At 50.8% G+C, this 20,437-nt stretch overlaps 1 protein-coding gene across 2 annotated transcripts in view; it reads right to left on the bottom strand.

The window, feature by feature from the left end:
* lama5 (laminin, alpha 5) overlaps positions 1-20,437 on the bottom strand; it is a 45,025-nt gene that overhangs the window by 9,218 nt on the left and 15,370 nt on the right. Inside the window, exons 8-62 of one of the 2 annotated variants that reach the window (XM_029834335.1) lie at positions 18,088-18,206; positions 17,796-17,886; positions 17,551-17,685; positions 17,244-17,306; positions 17,028-17,168; positions 16,714-16,851; positions 16,485-16,619; positions 16,242-16,376; positions 16,021-16,158; positions 15,886-15,938; positions 15,689-15,788; positions 15,545-15,597; positions 15,367-15,472; positions 15,191-15,290; positions 14,777-14,933; positions 14,086-14,224; positions 13,201-13,343; positions 13,010-13,113; positions 12,745-12,898; positions 12,506-12,669; positions 12,295-12,403; positions 12,047-12,144; positions 11,769-11,982; positions 11,499-11,625; positions 11,285-11,424; positions 10,758-10,873; positions 10,466-10,677; positions 9,967-10,168; positions 9,738-9,882; positions 9,503-9,643; positions 9,271-9,432; positions 8,820-8,927; positions 8,663-8,746; positions 7,084-7,314; positions 6,892-7,005; positions 6,509-6,639; positions 6,279-6,359; positions 5,834-6,048; positions 5,658-5,758; positions 5,374-5,557; positions 5,152-5,292; positions 4,917-5,068; positions 4,733-4,843; positions 4,411-4,522; positions 4,048-4,221; positions 3,750-3,946; positions 3,481-3,597; positions 3,232-3,386; positions 3,031-3,160; positions 2,849-2,951; positions 2,655-2,768; positions 2,152-2,334; positions 674-816; positions 398-577; positions 156-295 (exon numbers count right to left, since the gene is read on the bottom strand). In XM_029834335.1, coding sequence (XP_029690195.1) covers positions 156-295; positions 398-577; positions 674-816; positions 2,152-2,334; positions 2,655-2,768; positions 2,849-2,951; positions 3,031-3,160; positions 3,232-3,386; positions 3,481-3,597; positions 3,750-3,946; positions 4,048-4,221; positions 4,411-4,522; positions 4,733-4,843; positions 4,917-5,068; positions 5,152-5,292; positions 5,374-5,557; positions 5,658-5,758; positions 5,834-6,048; positions 6,279-6,359; positions 6,509-6,639; positions 6,892-7,005; positions 7,084-7,314; positions 8,663-8,746; positions 8,820-8,927; positions 9,271-9,432; positions 9,503-9,643; positions 9,738-9,882; positions 9,967-10,168; positions 10,466-10,677; positions 10,758-10,873; positions 11,285-11,424; positions 11,499-11,625; positions 11,769-11,982; positions 12,047-12,144; positions 12,295-12,403; positions 12,506-12,669; positions 12,745-12,898; positions 13,010-13,113; positions 13,201-13,343; positions 14,086-14,224; positions 14,777-14,933; positions 15,191-15,290; positions 15,367-15,472; positions 15,545-15,597; positions 15,689-15,788; positions 15,886-15,938; positions 16,021-16,158; positions 16,242-16,376; positions 16,485-16,619; positions 16,714-16,851; positions 17,028-17,168; positions 17,244-17,306; positions 17,551-17,685; positions 17,796-17,886; positions 18,088-18,206 — 7,435 coding nt within the window. Of the gene's footprint in view, positions 1-155; positions 296-397; positions 578-673; positions 817-2,151; positions 2,335-2,654; positions 2,769-2,848; positions 2,952-3,030; positions 3,161-3,231; positions 3,387-3,480; positions 3,598-3,749; positions 3,947-4,047; positions 4,222-4,410; positions 4,523-4,732; positions 4,844-4,916; positions 5,069-5,151; positions 5,293-5,373; positions 5,558-5,657; positions 5,759-5,833; positions 6,049-6,278; positions 6,360-6,508; positions 6,640-6,891; positions 7,006-7,083; positions 7,315-8,662; positions 8,747-8,819; positions 8,928-9,270; positions 9,433-9,502; positions 9,644-9,737; positions 9,883-9,966; positions 10,169-10,465; positions 10,678-10,757; positions 10,874-11,284; positions 11,425-11,498; positions 11,626-11,768; positions 11,983-12,046; positions 12,145-12,294; positions 12,404-12,505; positions 12,670-12,744; positions 12,899-13,009; positions 13,114-13,200; positions 13,344-13,447; positions 13,578-14,085; positions 14,225-14,776; positions 14,934-15,190; positions 15,291-15,366; positions 15,473-15,544; positions 15,598-15,688; positions 15,789-15,885; positions 15,939-16,020; positions 16,159-16,241; positions 16,377-16,484; positions 16,620-16,713; positions 16,852-17,027; positions 17,169-17,243; positions 17,307-17,550; positions 17,686-17,795; positions 17,887-18,087; positions 18,207-20,437 lie in introns of both variants that reach the window. The other variant, XM_029834336.1, reaches the window with a different exon arrangement.

Raw genomic sequence — 20,437 nt, 5'->3', positions numbered from 1 at the left:
GTTGTCTGCGTTTATTTGGAACTCTTCCTCTGGCTGCAGGTGCACCACCACAACAACAACGACAAGAACTTCTGCTCTCCCCTCCAAAATAGAATCACCACCTTTCCACTGTCAGTGCTGGACCGGAAGCAGAAACGTAAAGACGGACTAGCTACCTCTCCAGTACGATGCTGTTGAACTTTCCGTTGGATTTGACGTCTTCAGGCATCAACACCTCAGCGGTTTCTCCACCAACGTTGAAGTACCAGCGCAGCCTCCTCCCCTCCAGGGTCATTCCCAGGAACTCTTTACTGGACTAGAATAATAATGATGTGAATTATTATTATAGTCAAGGACATCAAACGACCAACACAAGAACTTGAAATAAAAATGTCTTTGTTGCTATGGTAATGCTTACATCCTTGTTACCAAGGTAGAAGACAAACTGTTTGTTGCCGTCATCCTGGCGCCTGGCTCGTGCTGCCTCCGGCAAGGTAATGTAGAGCTTCAGAGAAGTGTAGGAGGCCAGGTCGGCCAGGTTCGGAGGAGTCCGGACTTGGATGCCGGATACACCGTTAAATTTCACCGGAACACTAACCTGTGGAGGAGGAGCCAAACCAGGAGGAGGAGTCAGAAGACGTGTGAGGCGCTGCGTTGCTATGCGATTGTGTTGGAGTGTGTGTGGAGGGTCAACCTTGCTGGCAGCGTTGCGGGCTTGCTGGATGAGCTGTCTGATGTGGTTGATGTTCTCAGAGATGTTTGGGGTGTGTGTACTGTGGTTCTGCAGTTTTTCCAATTTCTTCATGAGAAGAGGGAGGGTCTCCCCCAGAGAGTGGACTAAACAGATCAGATCAGATCAGGTTAGACGAGACCAGAGAGTTGAGACGATCATCTGTGGGACCTAAATCAGGGTCTTTGGGTGCAAATCCTCGGTGAGTTTTGGTGAGCCCTGAAATTGTCAGGATGCAGGGTCAAACTGGACCGTCACAGAGGTTGTAGGTGCAGCTACATTAGGTTTTTGCTCTCTACAAAACCTTCATGTGCTGGAAAAGGTGTCGATAGGCGCCCTGTTAAACTCCAAGGAATGGAGTGGACCGTGAAGAGGCCTGTCTGATGAGAAGTGGGTTTGCTATCAGACCTTCTAGAGTTCTTAACTCTAGAATATCAATAAAATTCACAGAGAACCAGAGATAGAAAGAAGGTGCTCTAAGAAGCTGCACTGAACTGATCCATTAGTTTGTCGATCGACTGTGGATATGTGCACTCTCCCACATATGCATGCACGTAAAAAATCTTATCCTCAGAGTTGGTGTGTTTTGGTCCTGAACCTCTCAGGGATAGATTAGATCACATGATCACTCTACTACTTCCAAGCTGGACGATTGTAATTCTTTATTATCAGGGTGTCCAAACTCCTCTTTAAGAAGCCTCCAGTTGATCCAAAATGCTGCAGCCAGAGTTCTGACAGGTATTGACAAAAGAGATCACATAACTCCTGTACTGGCGTCTCTTCATTGGCTGCCCGTTAAATTTTAGAATAATTTTTAAAATCCTTCTTTTGACCTACAAGGTCCTCAGAGGCCTAGCTCCATCCTACCTGGAGGAGCTAGTGATACCTTACCAGCCCAATAGACCGCTCCGCTCTCAGAATGCTGGTCTACTTGTGGTTCCCAGAGTTTCTAGGAGTAGAATGGGGGGCCGAGCATTTAGCTACCAGGCCCCCCTGCTATGGAACCAGCTCCCTGTCCAAGTACGGGAGGCTGACTCCATCGCTACTTTTAAGATCAAACTTAAAACCTACCTCTTTGAAAAAGCTTATTGTTACTAATTCTGTAGTTCCAGTTACTATCATAGACAGACAAATTATCATACTTAGGGGGTCATCTAATCGTTAGGTCTCATCTTAGTTATGCTGTTATAGGCCAAGGCTGCCGGGGTCCAGAAACATGATCACCTGACCTCTGTCACCCCACTGGGTCATGGTCTCTTCTCCTCTCCTCTCCTCTCCTCTCCTCTCCTCTCCTCTCCTCTCCTCTCCTCTCCTCTCCTCTCTCCTCACCTCCTCCTCTCCCCCCTCCTCCTTCCTCTCCTCCTCCCCTCCTTTCTCCCCTTCTCCCTCCTCTCCTCCTCTCCTCACTCAATAGCAACGTCCCACATGTTCTTGTCCTCTACCTGTCTTGTTGGCCTCCATCAGAGCCTTGCTGATGTCATCATTGCTGGCGTTGGTGTTGCCGAAGCTCTGCTGCCATTGGTCCAGCTGCTCTTTAATGGGCCGCAGGGCGTCGTGGACTTGCGTGGCGGTGGCGTTGGCCAGCTCTGCCTCCCGTTTGGCATGGAGGATCTCCTGACTGATGTCTGCTCGGCAAACACAAACCGAGACATGTGTGAAGAGGCTGAAAAGGCGCCTGACTGGCCCCTAACCCTTTTCTTAGAATTTTCCCTCAGTAAGATAAAACTGATTGACAAAGCATGAGATGCTCCTTGAGATGCTCCTGAAGGTGGAAACTGAGAAGAACTCTTCTAAAGCCTCAGACCAGATGGTTGGGTTAGACTGATAGTCGGGGGCAGAGTTGAGTGGGGGTTAGAGGGTTAACCCTGGTGGTTAGGGGCTGGGTGATGCATCGTTCCTGTGAAAGTCCTCACAAAGACAGAAGTACAAGGATGTGTGTGTTTACTTGTGGTGAAGTTCATGTTGTTCTGGACTGTTTCCAGCTGCTTCTTCATGTCCGTGTGTTTGTCTCGCACACGGTCCAGTTGCGTCCGAGCCTGGTCCAGCTGAGGTCTGAGTTCTGCAGTGTAAAAACACACACGTGTGGAACTCTTCATGGCATGACATCATCACATGTAGGAGGATTTACGCGACACTGACCAGCATCCAGAGTCCTCTGTAAAACTTCCACTTCGTCTTTGAGCTCCAGACTGTGGTTCCGCAGAGATTCAGCGAGGTTACTGAGGTTCTGGTTCCTCACGCTCTAAAACAGACACACTGGAGGTTCAGCAACAGCCTGAGGCTGGTTCTTCTGTGCGTCTGTGAGCTCACGTGTCCCGTACCTGGAAGGCGTGCTCCGCAGCCTTGTCCGCCATCTTGGCGGCATCACCAGCCTCCCTGATGCTGCTGACAATCTTGCTGTAGGCCTGCGAGACATCCACAATCCCCTCTTTCTTGGTTTCCTCCACCAACCTTCAGACAAGCAAAGACTCGGTAGCATCTTTAGCATTCGTTAGCATTAGCGTCCTTCGTGTTGTGCTCACCTGCTCAGGTTCCTGGCCAAGACGTCCAGCAGCTCAGCGTGTTTCTCTGCATCCTCCACCAGAGGAATCTTAGACTCCACCCAGCCAAAGTCTTGAACCTTCTTAGCCAGCTGCGTCCTGGCACCATCCAGCTTTGCCGCCAGATGCTCGTACTCCTGACAACACAGACGGTTCCGTCACTCTGAGAACGTCGGGTCGTTAATTGTGACGTGTTTTGTTCGCGGAGCAGCTCGGTTGCTTTGTTCTCACCTCTTTGGACTCCTGCAGCACTGACAGCAGATCGTTGACCTGAGCCACATCGTCTTCGGACATCTGGATGTGCTCGTTCACCTCCGCCTGTCTGGACAGCAGGTCTTCGATCCTCCTCTGATGAGAACATGAGACCAAAGTGAACAGGTTCAAAATAAAACATCATAGCAACTACAGAGAACCTAGTGAAAACACAGGAGACACAGAGAACATGGAGACCCAGAAGCAGATAAGTAGAGGTGTTGGAGGTCCTTCATGTCCAGGCTCACCTGGTGGTCCTCCAAGTTCTTCTCATTGGCGTCATTGACCTCCTCGGCTCGGGCCGTGTTGTTGATGGCGTCGTTCAGGGCATCTCGGAGGTCCATCATGTCAGAGTGCAAACGGTTCAGACGGGTTCTGATGGCAGCAGCTGCATCATCGTTCTCCTGCTGCCGACCTGTTAGATGCTTGTGGACCCGCTCCAGCACTGAAGGAGGAGAAGGTCATAAACCATCCAACAACCATCCGAACATCCGAAATCAAAACGTGTTTTTTTTTTTTTTTAATCGATATGTGAATCCACGTTACGTTTCTCCGCCTCCTTCTTCTCCCTGTCGGCCATCTTCCTCTGGGTCGAGCAGCTTCTGTTCCTCATCTCCATCAACATGGCCTCCACCTCCTCCAACGTCCGCTCACGCTCGCCGTCATCTGGGTCCACCTCCGTCCCGTTCAGCCTCGACTGGTTCGCCATCAGAGCGACGTCTGTAGAAAAACAATCAATACGATCGTGATCACATCGCTGACTCCATCACTTCTAATCAATAACTAACAGGTCGGCATTACTGCAAACCTCATGTCTGGTTAATAATGTCCTGCTCTGATCTAAATGTCCATCATCAATCACAATCTTTCCGCCGCCTGATCGTCTTTATTGATGAATTGATTTGTTACCATTGATTTGTTCCGTTATGTTATGGATGAAGTCCAGCAGGTCTTGCGCCCTCTGCAGCGTGTTAGTGGTATTGCTGTTCAGGATGCTGGCACTGCTCAGCATCACTGCCGCCTAAGAACATGTGCAAACACACCCACACACACACACACACACACGCACAAGTGCACACGCAAACACACGTACATTCGAAGAATTAAGTGATGAATAGGTTTATTGACTGAGGTTTGAACCCCACATTTACTCACCAATGTTACAGCAATAATTATGTGAAACAGCTGTGTGTGTGAGTGTGTGTGTGTGTGTGTGTCTGTGTGTGATTACCTTCTCCTGCAGCGCATTAATGTCGGTTTTCATATTCCTGATCTCAGTTTCCAGTGCGTCAGCTCCATTTCTGCTGTCTTCCAGTGTGCTGTTGTAGCTCTCGATGGTCCGCTGGAATCACCGTCAGTCATTGAACGCAACAGTCTGGGCAGCAGCAGAATACTGTGTGTGTTTGTGTGCTTACAGCAGCATCCTCCAGGGATTTGTTGAGCCCGTACAGTTGTGTCCATGCCATGGCGCTGGCGTTCAGGCTGCTCAGTTGATCCGACACCGAGTGGAAGTTTCCCTCCAGTCGATCAAGATCCTCCAACAGGACGACGACGCAACTATCACACACTGAAAAACAAACACACAGATTATAAAAGAAGTGTGTTCTCCCCACTTTTACCCAGTGGCAGTGTGTGTGTGTGCGTGCTGACCTTCACAGTGCACCACATTGTGTTGCTCCACAGGGATGCTGTAGGTGTGTGTGCAGGTGTCGCATTGTTTTCCCGTCATGCCCTCAGCGCAGCGACATTCTCCCGTTCGGGGATCACAGTGGCCTCCTCGACAATCGCAACCTACAGAAGCACAGACAAACCTAGCAAGAGATGCTAACACTGAACGCCGTTGCTAATTTAGCAGGTCACGTCTGCACCCACGCTTGCATCCGTTGGGTCCGTAGTCCCAGAATCCTGGAGCACACTGCCTGCAGTTGGGTCCATTGACCCCATGCTGGCAGGCACACTGACCGCTTCGGGGGTCACATGGCTCCACAAGGGCAGCAGACGCATTACAGTCGCATGAATGACAACCGGAGCAGGAGTCAAAGCCAAAGGAACCCTCCTAGGAAACAGGTGAAGAAGCTTCTAAGCTAGGACCATCTCCTGACACCTACACAACAGCGGTGTCTGTGTGGGAATTGGTAAAGGACTGAAAGTGTTACCTCACAGCGGTCACAGCGGCTCCCAGTGACTCCAGCTTTACAGTGACACTGACCAGTGTGACGGTCACATGACTCGGTTCCACACAGAGAGCAATCGCATTCTGAAAGGAGCAACGACGTGAAAAGAATTGCATTTTTTGTGTCACATGACCACGGCTTCAAAATCCATCACTCACTTGTGCAGTTTTTGGCAGTGACGGCGTCGCCATAGAAACCTGGAGCGCAGACGTCACAGTGAAGCCCGGCTATGTTGTGCATGCAGTTCAGACACTCGCCGGTCAGGGGGTGACAGTCGGTGAACAGCATGTTGGGGTCCGTGTTGCCATGGCAATGGCATGGCTGACACTTGCTGCCCAACACCATGGGGTTGCCGTAGTAACCAGGGGTACACCTGTATCCACATCAGGCTTGTTAATAATATAAGAAATTTTAATAAATGAAGCAAATCCAGTCGAGGAAGCCAGCGCAGAAGTTAGCTTTAGCTTTGAAAGATCATCAATGATCATCAGGGATTTGCTAGACTTTATCCGAAATGGGAAGGCACGGTGACGTAAGGTGTTGGGATTTAATTGGCTGTCATGGTGATGACGATGTTGCCACGGTGATGTCAGCAGGATTTACCGTTCACACTTGGCTCCAGTGTAGCCGGCCATGCACAGACACTGCATCCTGTCGCTCTTCTGCACACAACCTTCAGCAAAACTACACACACACACACACACACACACACAGACACACAGACACAGACAGACACACACACACACACACACACACACACACACACACACAAGCAGGGGTTTTACAATGGCTCTTCACCACCAGGAAGTACAGATGGAGGAAAAAGGACCCACTTGTTGGACGGGACTGTGAGCGGACAAGGACAGCTGGAGCACCACACCGCCTGGCCATCCACACTGCTGTTGCCATGGAAACCACCCTGACACTTCTCACAGTGGTCTCCAGCCGTGTTATGTTGACAATCCTGTTGGGTGATGAACAAGTGTGCAAAAGTGGTCAATTGTGAGAAATGTAAAGATGTAAATACATATGAATTTCAATCTGAGTGAAACCAAGAGAGAGGAAGACTGTAAAGTCCTGGTGTTGCGGGTCAAAGGTCAAATATTTCACAGATGTTTTCTTACAGCTCTTTACAGGTATTTTTTTACTCTCCTGATTGAAATAATGTGCCGTGATTGGTGAAGCTTTTGCGGCTGCGAGCGTTTTTTTTCCTCACCACACAGGTTCCGGAGCCATCCAAACAGCGGTCCGAGTGACCGTTGCAGTTACAGGGAACGCATTTTCCAAGAAACAGACCGATGGTATCTCTGTAGTAACCTGGAGCACATTCCTGCACCAACATCACACAAGGATTTCAGTCCAAATCCGTACAAAAACACCCAACTTGTTAAGAACCAGCTTAGTCTACCTGGCACGAGTCTCCCAGGTAGTTGGCGGGACACATGCAGATTTCTACGTTGTTCGCGTGGCGGCCGGTGGGGAGTGTTTTGGCGCCCTCTAAGACGGCGCCGCGGAGCGACACCGTGTGAGCAAACTGAGAATGAAGAGCTCGGATCAGGAGAGAGTCCAGAGCTGCGAGAACCATCATCAGCTCCTCACGAGACACCACGTTACCAGTCCGGGCATGACGGAAACTTCCCTGTGGTGGGAGGCAGAAAGAATGTTGATGTCAGGAGCTGGCAGCTCTACTGGCAGCTCTACTGGCAGCTCTAATGGCAGCTCTACTGGAAGCTCTAATGGAGCTCTATAGGCAGCTCTAATGGCAGCTCTACTGGCAGCTCTACTGGCAGCTCTACTGGAAGCTCTATAGGCAGCTCTAATGGCAGCTCTACTGGCAGCTCTACTGGCAGCTCTAATGGCAGCTCTACTGGCAGCTCTAATGGCAGCTCTATTGGCAGCTCTAATGGCAGCTCTAATGGCAGCTCTATTGGCAGCTCTACTGGCAGCTCTACTGGCAGCTCTAATGGCAGCTCTACTGGCAGCTCTAATGGCAGCTCTACTGGCAGCTCTAATGGCAGCTCTAAGGGCAGCTCTAATGGCAGCTCTATTGGCAGCTCTACTGGCAGCTCTACTGGCAGCTCTAATGGCAGCTCTATTGGCAGCTCTACTGGCAGCTCTAATGGCAGCTCTACTGGCAGCTCTAATGGCAGCTCTATTGGCAGCTCTACTGGCAGCTCTAATGGCAGCTCTACTGGCAGCTCTACTGGCAGCTCTACTGGCAGCTCTATTGGCAGCTCTACTGGCAGCTCTACTGGCAGCTCTATAGGCAGCTCTAATGGCAGCTCTAATGGCAGCTCTATAGGCAGCTCTACTGGCAGCTCTAATGGCAGCTCTAATGGCAGCTCTATAGGCAGCTCTACTGGCAGCTCTAATGGCAGCTCTACTGGCAGCTCTACTGGCAACTCTAATGGCAGCTCTACTGGCAGCTCTACTGGCAGCTCTACTGGCAGCTCTATTGGTAGCTCTATTGGCAGCTCTACTGGCAGCTCTATTGGCAGCTCTACTGGCAGCTCTACTGGCAGCTCTATAGGCAGCTCTAATGGCAGCTCTAATGGCAGCTCTATAGGCAGCTCTACTGGCAGCTCTACTGGCAGCTCTAATGGCAGCTCTACTGGAAGCTCTAATGGAGCTCTATAGGCAGCTCTAATGGCAGCTCTACTGGCAGCTCTACTGGCAGCTCTACTGGAAGCTCTATAGGCAGCTCTAATGGCAGCTCTACTGGCAGCTCTATAGGCAGCTCTACTGGCAGCTCTACTGGCAGCTCTAATGGCAGCTCTACTGGAAGCTCTAATGGAGCTCTATAGGCAGCTCTAATGGCAGCTCTACTGGCAGCTCTACTGGCAGCTCTACTGGAAGCTCTATAGGCAGCTCTAATGGCAGCTCTACTGGCAGCTCTACTGGCAGCTCTAATGGCAGCTCTCCATCATCAATGCTCAGTAACAGCTTTGCTTGGCACCGTTGCTGCTGATCGCTGAGAACCTTCCTACCTCAACGATGTGGACGATCCCCAGGTGAGGTTCTTCGGGTGTGGAGTACTCTCTCTCCATGAAGACCAGCGTCATCTGATTTCCCTGAAGAACCAGAACATTTGCTGTTAGAACATTTTGGTTTGACTGCAGTGAGACCCAGGACTCTGTCCAGCACCTTGAGGAGGATGTCTGGTCTGGAGGCCTCTGCCGGCAGGGACAACACGTCTCCTCTCATGGTCTGAGTGTACAGACGATACCTCAGGTAACCTCCATATGACGACACCTGAAAAAAGCAAAGAGGGTTTAAAAGGAACATCCCAGAAGAGCAAAATCCATCTGGTCTGCATTCAGGGAAATTCTTTACAAATTTGTGGACAAACCTGTCTGTCAACTGGAAATCCCACAGGTGCATCGTGGCGAGCTAACATCCACCTGTGTTGTCAGTGTAAGATGAGCACAACCAGGTGGTCCTAACTTCTAATTAGTTACTCTGCTGCGCAGGCGTGTGTGTGTGTGTGTGTGCGCCTGTGTGTGTCTGGTGAACGCACACATGCATTGACCATCACGGCTAGCTACAGTGGTCATTGCCTGCTAGCATTGCTCCGTCATGTGGCTGCCCCTCTCACCTTGTCACCCAGGTATGTCTTTGGAGCGTGCCAGTAGAGATCTTGGTAAACATCTGGAATGTCACTGAGGTCAGCCTCTACAAGGTCTTGGCCAGGATACACTGTAACCGGGACTTCCTGTCTGTCAGCTCCAAGCAGAACCCATCCCTCCATATTCATGATCTGCAGGACCCCAGATCAGAGATCACGTAAACATGTGTGAGAAGAACAAAGATTAAAGCAATAGTCAAACCTCGGTGCGTCTCTTCTCAGAGCTGCGGCAGCGATCAGTGGCGCCAAAACAGAAGCAGCTGGTGCAGCCTTTAGGGTTGGTCGGGTCCAAATGGAACGTTCCAACTTTGCACTGATCGCATCGAGAACCCTGAACATTCTCCTGCAGCACCAAAGGAGACGTAGAAATTAGTCAACCCTCCAATGGACGAAGATCTGGACCAAGTCTGTGGACTTGGACCACGTTGTGGTCTCACCTTACAAAGACACTGTCCTGAGACAGAGTCACACACTTGCTCCTCGGTTCCTGCCTCATTGCAGTTACATGGTCTGCAGTTAGGGTAACCATGGAAACCAGGAGCACAGCGGTCACACTGACGACCAACAACGTTGTTTTTGCATCTAAATATGGACATAAAAAATAAAGTCAATATTTACCTTCTTCCAAGGATACGAATGTTTGTTTAGTATTTTTAACGTTTTTACCTGCACTGTCCGCTAACCCTGTCGCAGTTGATGTCAGGCAGGGTGACGCCTGGGCGAGAACAGTTACACACCTCGCAACCAACCACAGGGTGGCATCCGAATGTCTGTGGCTCACACTGCGTGCACTCAGGCTGCAGGGTCCGAGGAGGACAGATGCAGTTACCAGACACCGGTTCACACAACCGAGAGCCACAGTCACAGGCTGCAGAGAACAACAGCTGGATTACTACAACACCCACAATCCTTAGAGGCAAAACAGCAGTTATGGGCTGTAGGGAACAACTGCTGGATTACTACAACACCCACAATCCTTAGAGGCAAAACAACAGTTAAGGGCTGTAGAGAACAACAGCCAGATTATAAGAGTTGGGGAGGGATGAAAATAGAAATTACCATTATTGGAACATGTTTCAAGAGTCTTCTGACATAAATGCTCATGATGTCATCATTCATACTCTGTCACATGACTCCCTGATAAAGGTCAGAAGATGAGACTCACGTCTGCAGTTGGGGAACCCCCAGTAGCCTGTGGCACATGTGCTGCAGTCTCGACCAATTACATTTGGCCGACAGTGGCACTGGCCGCCGAAAGGCTCGCAGGTATCGCTCTCCGCTCCGACCTCGTGGCAGCCGCACGGCAAGGCGCCGTTATTAAAGAACGCCGACAGAGACACAGCAGAAGCGAGGCAGAAGGACGAGGAGGTAGAAGGACTGTAGGAGAAGAAAGAACTGTTTTCTATGATGAACCCACGAGCACAGAGCTCCTCATGCTCACAGTTCCTGCCACAGACCTGATGGCGAAGCTGTTCTGGCCACAGCTGCTGATGAAATCATAAGATCTGTCCAGAGGTTCTTCGTTCAGGAAGCTGGAGCTGTAACTCGCCTCAGGAACCACAAGCACAGAATCCTGCACACAAAACACACTTGAGATGATCAAAGGTGGCCATGATGATGGTCTGGAGACAAAACTTTGGAGAGCAGAAGGATCAGCAGAAGCGCTGGAAGGTTCTTCTAAGGTTCTTATTTCTGCCTCTGTTACAGATTGAGGATGTTCTTTAGAAGCCTTGCCTTTACTCTGCCCCACGATGGCAGCTGGAGCCTGACCTCCTTTCTGACATAAACACCAGAGCCAGTCAGACAGATGAGCAGATCATTTGCTCGCAGTGATTTCGAGGCAATATTGATATTTACAGATGTTTGGAGTGAAATCAATAAATTTCATTACGGAGACCATTGCAGGTCAGCTCTGTGTGTGTGTATGTGTGTCTTTAAGAACTGCAGAGGAAGAAGAGCAGATCAACTGTTGAGTGGAACCCACCAGCCAGAGTGTTCTGTTAGCAAGGATCTGGACAGTGACCAGGAGCTCATGGTCCGTCACGTCCAGGATGATCTGGTTCTCAGAGACCAGGACACTCCGACAGCCGTAGGCGTGTGGACAGAATGAGGCATTGAATTGTCCTGGAGGCAGAGAAACACACGCGTGTTCACTAGCTAGCATGAATCGAACCCCCAAACAGATGATGTGGCCTTACCCTGCCAGATACGCCCCCCGTTGATGTAGACCTGGACGGCGTAGGTGGGGTGTAGAGGCTGGTGATAATGGATGATGAAGACATAACGGCCCAAGGCGTGGATCCGGCTGGAGTACACCACTGCATTCTGGGTAAACACATCGCGTATGACAGCTTTGTGTGTGTTTGTATGACTTCCCGTTGTGTGAATGCTCTCAGACCTTTGGGAAATTTGCCAAAAACTAAAAACTAAACTTAAACTTTGGTCAGGCTCCCTCCCAGGATGCGTACCTGCGCCGAATCCAGCCGGATATGGTCAGCGTTGTCTGCTCCGTGCAGAGGCGTGTCCCCACCTCTCCAGACGGGGTCATCGCTGAGGTGCGAGGCAAGCGGGGGCGGAGCCACAGGGACAGATAGCAACGCGTCCTGAACCAAGGAATTCTGGCCCTCTTTCAGGACCACAGAGTCCGACGGTGTCTGGAACCGTGAGGGGATGCACGAAGAGCTGGAATGCAGATTGATTTGGTTCAGATTTAACCCTCACATGATCCATATTTGTGGCGGTTTACCTGTCAGGTGAGAACTGTCCATGGGTGTTAATGCAGTGGACCTTAGGTTCAATGAAGTCCACCTGGAACTGATCTTTAGGCACCAGGAAAACTTTGTGCTGCACAAACAGATATCAGACTGATCAACAGATCGAATACCAGGATCAGGTCCGCATCAAGATTCCCTAATTTAGCATTTATTGTCTCTAGCCGCTCTGTCATGTGACCAGATCTCTTCTGTCATGTAACCAGATCCCGGCTGCTCTCACCAAGAAGAATGTTGCTCGCTCAGAGGTGATTCGGATCTCCGTGTCTGCAGGGAGGGACAAGACTGCTACTCTGTTGTGGTCGTCGATGGCAACAGCTCGACACAGGAAGCTACAAGTGCGCGCGCACACATACACACACACACAAGTTGTCTTGATATAGTAGGCTGAAAGCAGCAAAAAGGTGATCTCGGGGGTGGGGGGGGGTTCTTGCCTGTATCTACAGTGTAGCAGTGTCACGCCGTGATGATGCCTTCGGGCTCCTGGCACATTAGCCGTAACAGACAGCGTTTGTGGCAACTCTTCTTCACTGGAATATTCCATGACCAGCACGTAGTCGCCAGCAGATGGCAGACGGCTTCGCAGCTCAACCGTCAGCTGTGCCCAGAAACACCAGTCAGTGCCCCCCAAGAGTCAAAACAACCTGGACACTTCCTGTCGGCGCTCACTCACATCGTTACCGCTACACACCGCCATGTCGGGATGGCGGGGGGTCACTCTCTCAGTTGGGCATGGGTGTGGCAAATGGTTGTCATTCACACAGCTGGCGTCGTTTCCAGAGATGGAGGGGGCGGAGTGAAGAGACAGATACCTGTACAGCAGACAGCTGGAGACACGCCCACCAAAAAAACATCAGCGTTTCAGACTTTCTCCTCAAGTGAGAAGAAGAACAAGCGAATTTCGAGCTGTGACTCCACAGTCACAGTATAGTTTGTACTTTTGGCTGCTGTCAGGTCCAGAGATGTAAGAACAGGGGTCGGTGACTCGCATTTGCAGGATGGGGGCTTCGTAGTAGGCGCTGGGCAACAAGACCAGGTAATCCTGATGGAGAGGAAGAAGAACAGAAAATAATCACAACCCTGAAACAGAACTGGAGATGATCTTGAGGTGTCCTGGTAAAACGCTCACCAGCAGGATTCCTTCTGCTTCGATCACGACAGTCCAGGTTCCAGGGTTCAGAACAAAAGGTTCCACAAAGTTGTTCTGGGGGACATTGACGAACTTTGGTTCCAGGCTGGGAGCAAAGACAATCTGCTTGGACTGTTCAGAACCTGAAGCATGTAAAACGTGAGTCACTGATTGGTTCAGATCTATTGAGAAGAGACGTGAAGGTCAGCGTCATGGTGATGCTCTGCTGTGATTGGTGGAGACCTACCTGTGCGCTCGGCCTGAGAGGCTGTTATTTTACCATTGGAGGTGGAGCCTTCAAGGTTCATGTATCTGAGAATGAAGCGAGTCAGAAAGACGTCTGCCTCGCTGATGTGAACCTGAAGCTTCACTGCAGTCTACAGGAGGAGCAAAGAGGGGGAAGGTGCAGAAACACAGAGGAGAAAGGAGAAAATGGGAGTGGAGGAGGTAGGAGAAGGAGAAAGGAGAGTAAGGAGAAAAGGAAGGAAGAGGAGATGGTGCAAGGGAAGGAGGACAAGTAGAAGACGAGAAGAACGTGAAGGATGGGCAGAAGAACAGAGGAACATGGAGAGGAGCAAGGAGGGATAAGCCACAGTGAAGAGGACAGGAAGAGAGACACAGTGGAGAAAAGAAGATGGAGGTGGAGAAAAGAGGAGGAGCAAGAGGAAAAGAGAAGAAGAGGAGCAGACAGAAAGGTTAACGTCCTGAACTGATATGTGAGCGAGAAGGTTTTGGAGGAGAAGGAGGAGAAAGTTGAGCAGCAGCAGCAGAGGCAGCAGGAGGATTTGCAGAGGCCACGCCCACTAAGACTAGCCACGCCCATCGAGACTAACCACCAATCACCACAAGAGCCTGGCAGAACACTTCCTGTTTGGCAACACTCACAGTTGGCACAGTAGGAGCTCCATTCACCCTCCAGAACCAAAACCCTTCCCAGAACTTCTGCAGAGGCCCGGTTAACATAGTGCAGCACGACATGGAAGAGGTCCGGAGAGCCAACCGACACACACACCAACACTCTGGACTGCCAGAGGACCGGTGAGCAAGGCAGCAGGAAAACACAGAGTGGAGAAGAGAACAAGAGAAAAGCAGACCAGAAGCAAGAGCTTAAATCCTTCACCATACAAAGGAACCTTACGGCGGGTTCACGCTGGACACGGAGGCGCCGCCAAGTGCCGCGAGGCGCCGGGTTTTTTTTATGTCAGAGTCCACGTTAACGGATTGTGTCATTCACACCAGCCGAAGCGCCGCCACTGGCTGCGATTGGCGCGATTTTGTGCGCGAGCCACGAGTGATGGCGTCGCCTGGCAGGAAGTCAAAGTCATTTTTAAAATAAAACGCCGCGATACTATTTTTGGTGTATCCAAAACACACACGCGGAGAAATTGGCTGAGGATCGAGCGGGAATTTCGCTATGCTTCCGGGTCCAGTGTGAACCCGGCGTTTGTCTTCTCAGAACCATGAATTGAACGGGGGAGGGGAGGGTTATTTCATGCACCATGATGGGTCACAGTCCTGTCCTACCATGGTTGGTTGGGGAATTATTAGTGAGACGCACACCGAGCCGTGGTCATACCTGGATGGGCGACATCTGAGCGTAACCTCGCCAGCTGAAGTCAGGGAACTCCTGGAGGTTGTAGCCAAACCGCACCGGTCGGCCTTCAGGTGTAGTTCCCTCTTCAATCTCAAACTTCAGATGGTGGAGGTCAGGGAAATAATGGTCCCTCCGAGGTCTGCAAACACAGAGCTAATGCTAATCCAAAGGCTAATGCTACAACAATCAACGTTCCTGCTGAAAACGGTCAATCAGGCGTCTCCAAGACAAAAACTCAGAGAAGAAACAAACCAAGTGTGCAGGAAACAACAAGGAGGTTTCCTTTCCTCTCTTTCCACGAATCCTGAGGAAAATAATCCTTAAAATTCCTAAAACAGTCTAAATTCTGAGAAAACTCTCAGGGGTTTCCAGGCAACAGGAGTCTGTTACACTCACACGTTGCACTTGGGTCCCTCCACGTTTGGTCGGCATCCACAACGGCCGTTTCCGTCTCCACATGCTCGACCTTCGGAGCCTCCAACATCACACTGGCACCCTGAGGGAACACACACAAGAACATTAGTACGCTAACGTCGTAATCTGACGAGATCCCAAGCGTGAAGAACACCCACCCTGACAGCCAAAGTAGTTTTGCTGCTGCAGGTTGTAGAAACCATCCTTACAGGTGGAACAGGTCCCACTGCAGGCGTTGGGCTTACAGTGACACTGACCACTGTCCTGTTAGCAACACCAGCCCAAGTTAGCATGACGCAACAGTAGCAACAGTGGTTGACCTTGTGATGAACTCACCTGTGCACACTCTGCTACACCGCTCAGAGTACCTGCAGTGTTGCAGTCACAGTCTGCAAGGACACACACACACATACACAGAGTTTAGTTTATGTCATTAACTCATTGAAACTGTTGCATGTGGGGCGATGGAGTGTGTCTGACCAGAGCACCCATCAGGAATATCAGGTGACAGCTTCCAGTACAGAGGTTTACATCTGTCACAGGCGGGACCCTCGACGTGACGACGGCACTCACACCGACCCTGAAAACACCACAAGTGCACACAGCCGGTTGTACAGAGGTCGCCGTTCGGCGCAGCGTTGAACAAGGAACGACGGAGATGCAACGGGCGAACTTACCACGGGCGGCTGCAGAACATGCTGCATCGAGCCGGCAGGATGGCAGGTAGCAGCTGGCACAACAACGACATCCATTATTAGCTAGTTGCCCTCCCCCCCCCTCTCTGCCTGTGTGCTGGGTGTGGGCATTGTTACCGTCACAGCTGGGGAAGCCATACGATCCCTGCGTGCACGCGTCGCACCTGCGTCCGACCACACCAGCTCGACAAACACACTGACCGGTGACACCGTCGCAGCTGCTGTAGTGTGAACCCTCTGCAGAACACTGGCAGGCTGCACAAAACACACGACACGCTCAAGGAATTTGCCTGGCTCCACCACAGAGCCACCCGTGACCCACCCCCTTTAACACGTACGTGTGCAGCTGGGGTAACCGTAGTAACCAGGAGCACACTGATCACATGATGCACCGCTGTAATTGGGCTGACAGCGGCAATGACCTGATGTGGTGCAGCTGATGTCCAGTGAGGTGTGAGGATCACAGGTGCACACTGGGAAAACAGGAGACGCAGCTGAGAATAAAGCCCACATAGCTCCTCGACATGTGTGTGTGTGTGTGTGTGTGTGTGTGTGTGTGAGGGCGGGGGGGGAGTACCTACCCTGGCAGTTGGGGTAAGAGTGGAATCCAGATTTGCACTGTTCACATCGAGGACCATCAAATTCTGGTTTACACAGACAATGACCTGATGCATCACACACCTCAGGTAAGGACCCCACAGAGCTGCAACCACACACTACACACACACACACACACACACAGGGATTATGTGACATAAGCGCTCGTGGAAGCTCAGACACACACCTCTGCACAGCTATTGTTGGACTCACATTGACAGAGAGGGTAGTTGTAGTATCCCGGTGCACACTGGTCACACTCATAACCCTGGAAACCGGTCCGACACACACCCTGCCCGGTCAGTGTGTCACATAACCCATCCAGACAGCCAGGACCAGAACACTGACAGGCTGTGTGGCCAGACACAAATCAGATCAAGAGTTTTGTCTCTGGGGGGGGCGGAGCTTATCTGAGACAATGCACTGTCTTGGTGACAGAAACCGAACACTCGTCTGACCACAAACCTTCTGTTCAGTTCTGTATGTGTGTGTGATTAATTTCCTATATCTATGTCGGAGTGTCTGACCCTGGCAGTTGAGTCCGTGGAATCCTGCAGCGCAGGTGTCACAGTGGTCCCCAGTAAAACCCAGTTTGCAGATGCAGGTCCTGGTCTGAGGGTGCGGCCTGCAGGAGTTATCCACGGTACCGGCTGCGCTGCACTCACAGTCTGCACAGAGCAAATGTCCGCTGTAAATACGGAGAGTTCACCAAAACCGATCCAGAGAGGAGGGGATCCACTCACTGATGATCTCTCCAGCTGGCTTGGCCTCACTGTTGTTGTTGTCGGTGGGGTACGTGGGGATGGCTGAGTAGAAAACAAAAATATACCTTACGCGTAAGAAAAATTGGAGGCTAATCGATGCTAGGCTAGTGCTCGAGCAGCTGAAGGCTTTCTTTCTGCTTTTGCGCTCTTTAACTCCGCCCATTTATTTTAACTTGTCATCACCACTGGTGATAAAATCAGCAAAACACCAAACCCAATAGCTCAGCACTCGTGAGCCAAGGAGGAAGAAGACTGGACGGGCCGTTGCCACGGCAACGTCACTCACGGTAACAGTGTGGGAAGTTGATGAAGCCGCTGGCGCACTGGTCGCAGCTTTCACCGCTGAAGTTGACCTTACAGAAACACCGACCGGTGAAGTCTTCACAGGTACCGTCCATGAACTCGGAATCACACTCGCAACCTGGAGAACACACACACACACACCCGCACACACACACACAGAGTTGGTCTTCCAGACTCGTAGCGGTTGGCGGCGAACGAAACATGATCTGACTGACAGCTGTCACTCACGAGAACAGGCCAATGAGGAGTCCAGGGTGTAGTCAGGTGATCTGTAGTAGGTGGGGATGCAGCGCTCACAGTTCACCCCAGTTGTGTGATGCTAAACGTATGAAAGACAAATCAAAAAACAGAGATAGATACAGAAATGCTCAATGAACTACAGTAATAATCCTGTTAGTTATTGAACTTAGCGTCCATTCATACAACAGTTACAATTTTCTCTGATATTCCCAATATTTTATCCTCCCAGAACAAAGAGCAGAAGATGGAACCGCTATCGTGGCTATGCTGTGCTGCTAACCTGACAGTTGAGACAGACTCCGCCCCCTCTGTAGTGTCCATGGGCGTCCAGACTTCCTCTCCTCTGATCCACCTCAGGATCGTAGTAACAGTCGAACGAGTGGCGGTGACAGTTGCATGCTGGGAAAAACATCAAACGCAGTCAAGACCAGGGATGATGACAAAGATGGCGGCCGACGCCACCGCTGGCTGACTTCCTGTTTGCTGCTTCCTGGCATCAAACAGGAAGTGGCCATTTAACTGTTCATCCCAAGGAAAGAAGAAACTTTATTTCTGGTTTTCGCACATTTACTAAAACGTAATAAAATGTTTGTTTGACAACGAAGCCCAAGATGGAAAGATAGATGGTTTTATGACGTGAGCTAACAAACACGCTCCGGTGCTGGAACACCTGCTGCGTGTCTGTTGCAACATGTGACATTTTGACTTCACAGACGGAGCAGAACCTAATGATGAGTTCCTGGGGAGCTCTGGGAATGAGTTCACAGTGCTGCCGCGTGACAACAGCTGTTTCTACAAAGACCTTTTTTGTAGCGGACCTCAGGATTTCACTGCCGACCCACCAGTGAACACATCAGTCAAACATGTTGATGACGAACGCCGAGAACTTTGCAGTTCAATTCGGACCCTCCCAACTGTCTTCTGGAACCACTTGTGTGTCTGTAAAACCTCCACATTTCCTCCATCATGCTTGGCTCTAACCAGACGGGGGCGTCTGAGAGGTGCCAGCTGAGGAACGGCAGCTCCTCCACCGAGAGCTCCACGAGAAGTCAAGCGCTTCACTTTTAAACAGACGAATGAAGATAGAGTAGCGCCACGTTTGTTCACCTGCTCCGGCTGCAAAGAGCGCCTTGTTGATTACTTGGGAGGCCTACGCAGACGCTGCCCCCCTCAGGACAGGAAGGGGAAAACCCCACAGCCGCGACAGCAAAGGGATCAACGATAAAGTTGTTTGGTTTCCTTCCAGACTTGTTACCAAGAAAAAAGCTCAGGTCCACATTCAGTGCTGGTGTGGTTGATGTTATCAGCCCCCTGCCTGTCTGCCATGTTGTGCTGTGGTAAATTTAACTGCAGCAGTGATAACAGACGTGTGAAGGGAAGCAGAGTCGTGATAACACCAACTCTGATAACCAATCAATATACAACAGCTGCAGAAGACAGCAAAGCTCATTACTGTTTTTACAATCCAGATGTACCACTGACAAAACTACTGGCAAACTACTGCAAGTTCTCAGCCTTGGCGGTAACATTTACCAGAGATGACCAGACTTCCCTCTCCCCAGACACTTCCTCCAGCTCTTCAGGGAGTATCCTGAGGCCAGCCGAGAGATATAATGTCTCCAGCATGTCCTGGGTCTTCCCTGGGGCGTCCTCCTGGTGGGACATGCTTGGAACACCTCCCTAGAGAGGTGTCCATCCAAAACAGATGCCCAAGCCACCGCATTTGACTCCTCTCGAGTGACTGAACTTCTCACACTATCTCTAAGGGAGTGCCCAGCCACCCTGCACACGAAACTCATTTCAACTGCTTGTATCCATGATCTTGTTCTTTCGATCATTACCCAAAGTTCATGACCACAGGTGAGAGTAGAGCATAGACTACCGGTAAATCGAGAGCTTCGCCTTGCAGCGAAGTTCTCTCTTCACCAGGACGGTCCAGTAAATCGACTGCATAACTGCAGAAGCTGCACCGATCCGCCTATCAAACTCACGCTCCATCCTTCCCTCACTCGAGATATCTGAACTCCTCCACCTGAGGCAGGACTTCTCCACCAACCTGTAGAGGGCAAACCACCCTTTTCCGGTTGAGAACCATGGAGGTGCTCATTTTTATCCCACCTGCTTCGCACTCAGCGGCAAACCGCCCCAGTACATGCCGGAGGTTCTAGTTTAAGGAAGCCAACAGGACAACATCATCTGGAAAAAGCAAGGATGAAATCCTGTGGTTCCCAAACCGGACTCCCTCCGGCCCCTGGCTACACCTAGATATTCTGTCTACTTCTGCACCTCCCATAAAATACACCCAGAGACATGGTCAAATGCCTTTTCCAGATCAACAAAACACATGTTGAGCGATTGGGCAAACTCCCATGAACCCCCAAGTGCCCTGTGGAGGGTATAGAGCTGGTGCAGTTTTCCACGGCCAGGACCAAAACCATATTGTTCCTCCTGAATCCAGGGTTCAAGTAGAGACTAAATTCTCCTCTACAGTACCCTGGCGTAGACCTTCCCAGGGAGGCTGAGGAGTGTGATTCCCCTTTAGTTGGAACACACCCCCTGGTCCCCCTTTTAAAAAGAGGTACCACCACCCCGGGTGGCCACTCTTGCAGCACTGTCCTCGACTCGAGACA

The sequence above is a fragment of the Takifugu rubripes genome, chromosome 3 (genome assembly GCF_901000725.2).
Source record: "Takifugu rubripes chromosome 3, fTakRub1.2, whole genome shotgun sequence".
In the NCBI taxonomy this organism is placed as follows: Eukaryota; Metazoa; Chordata; class Actinopteri; order Tetraodontiformes; family Tetraodontidae; genus Takifugu; species Takifugu rubripes.
The sequence above is the reverse complement of the archived record's forward strand: the minus strand, read 5'-3'. Positions and strand labels throughout refer to the sequence as shown.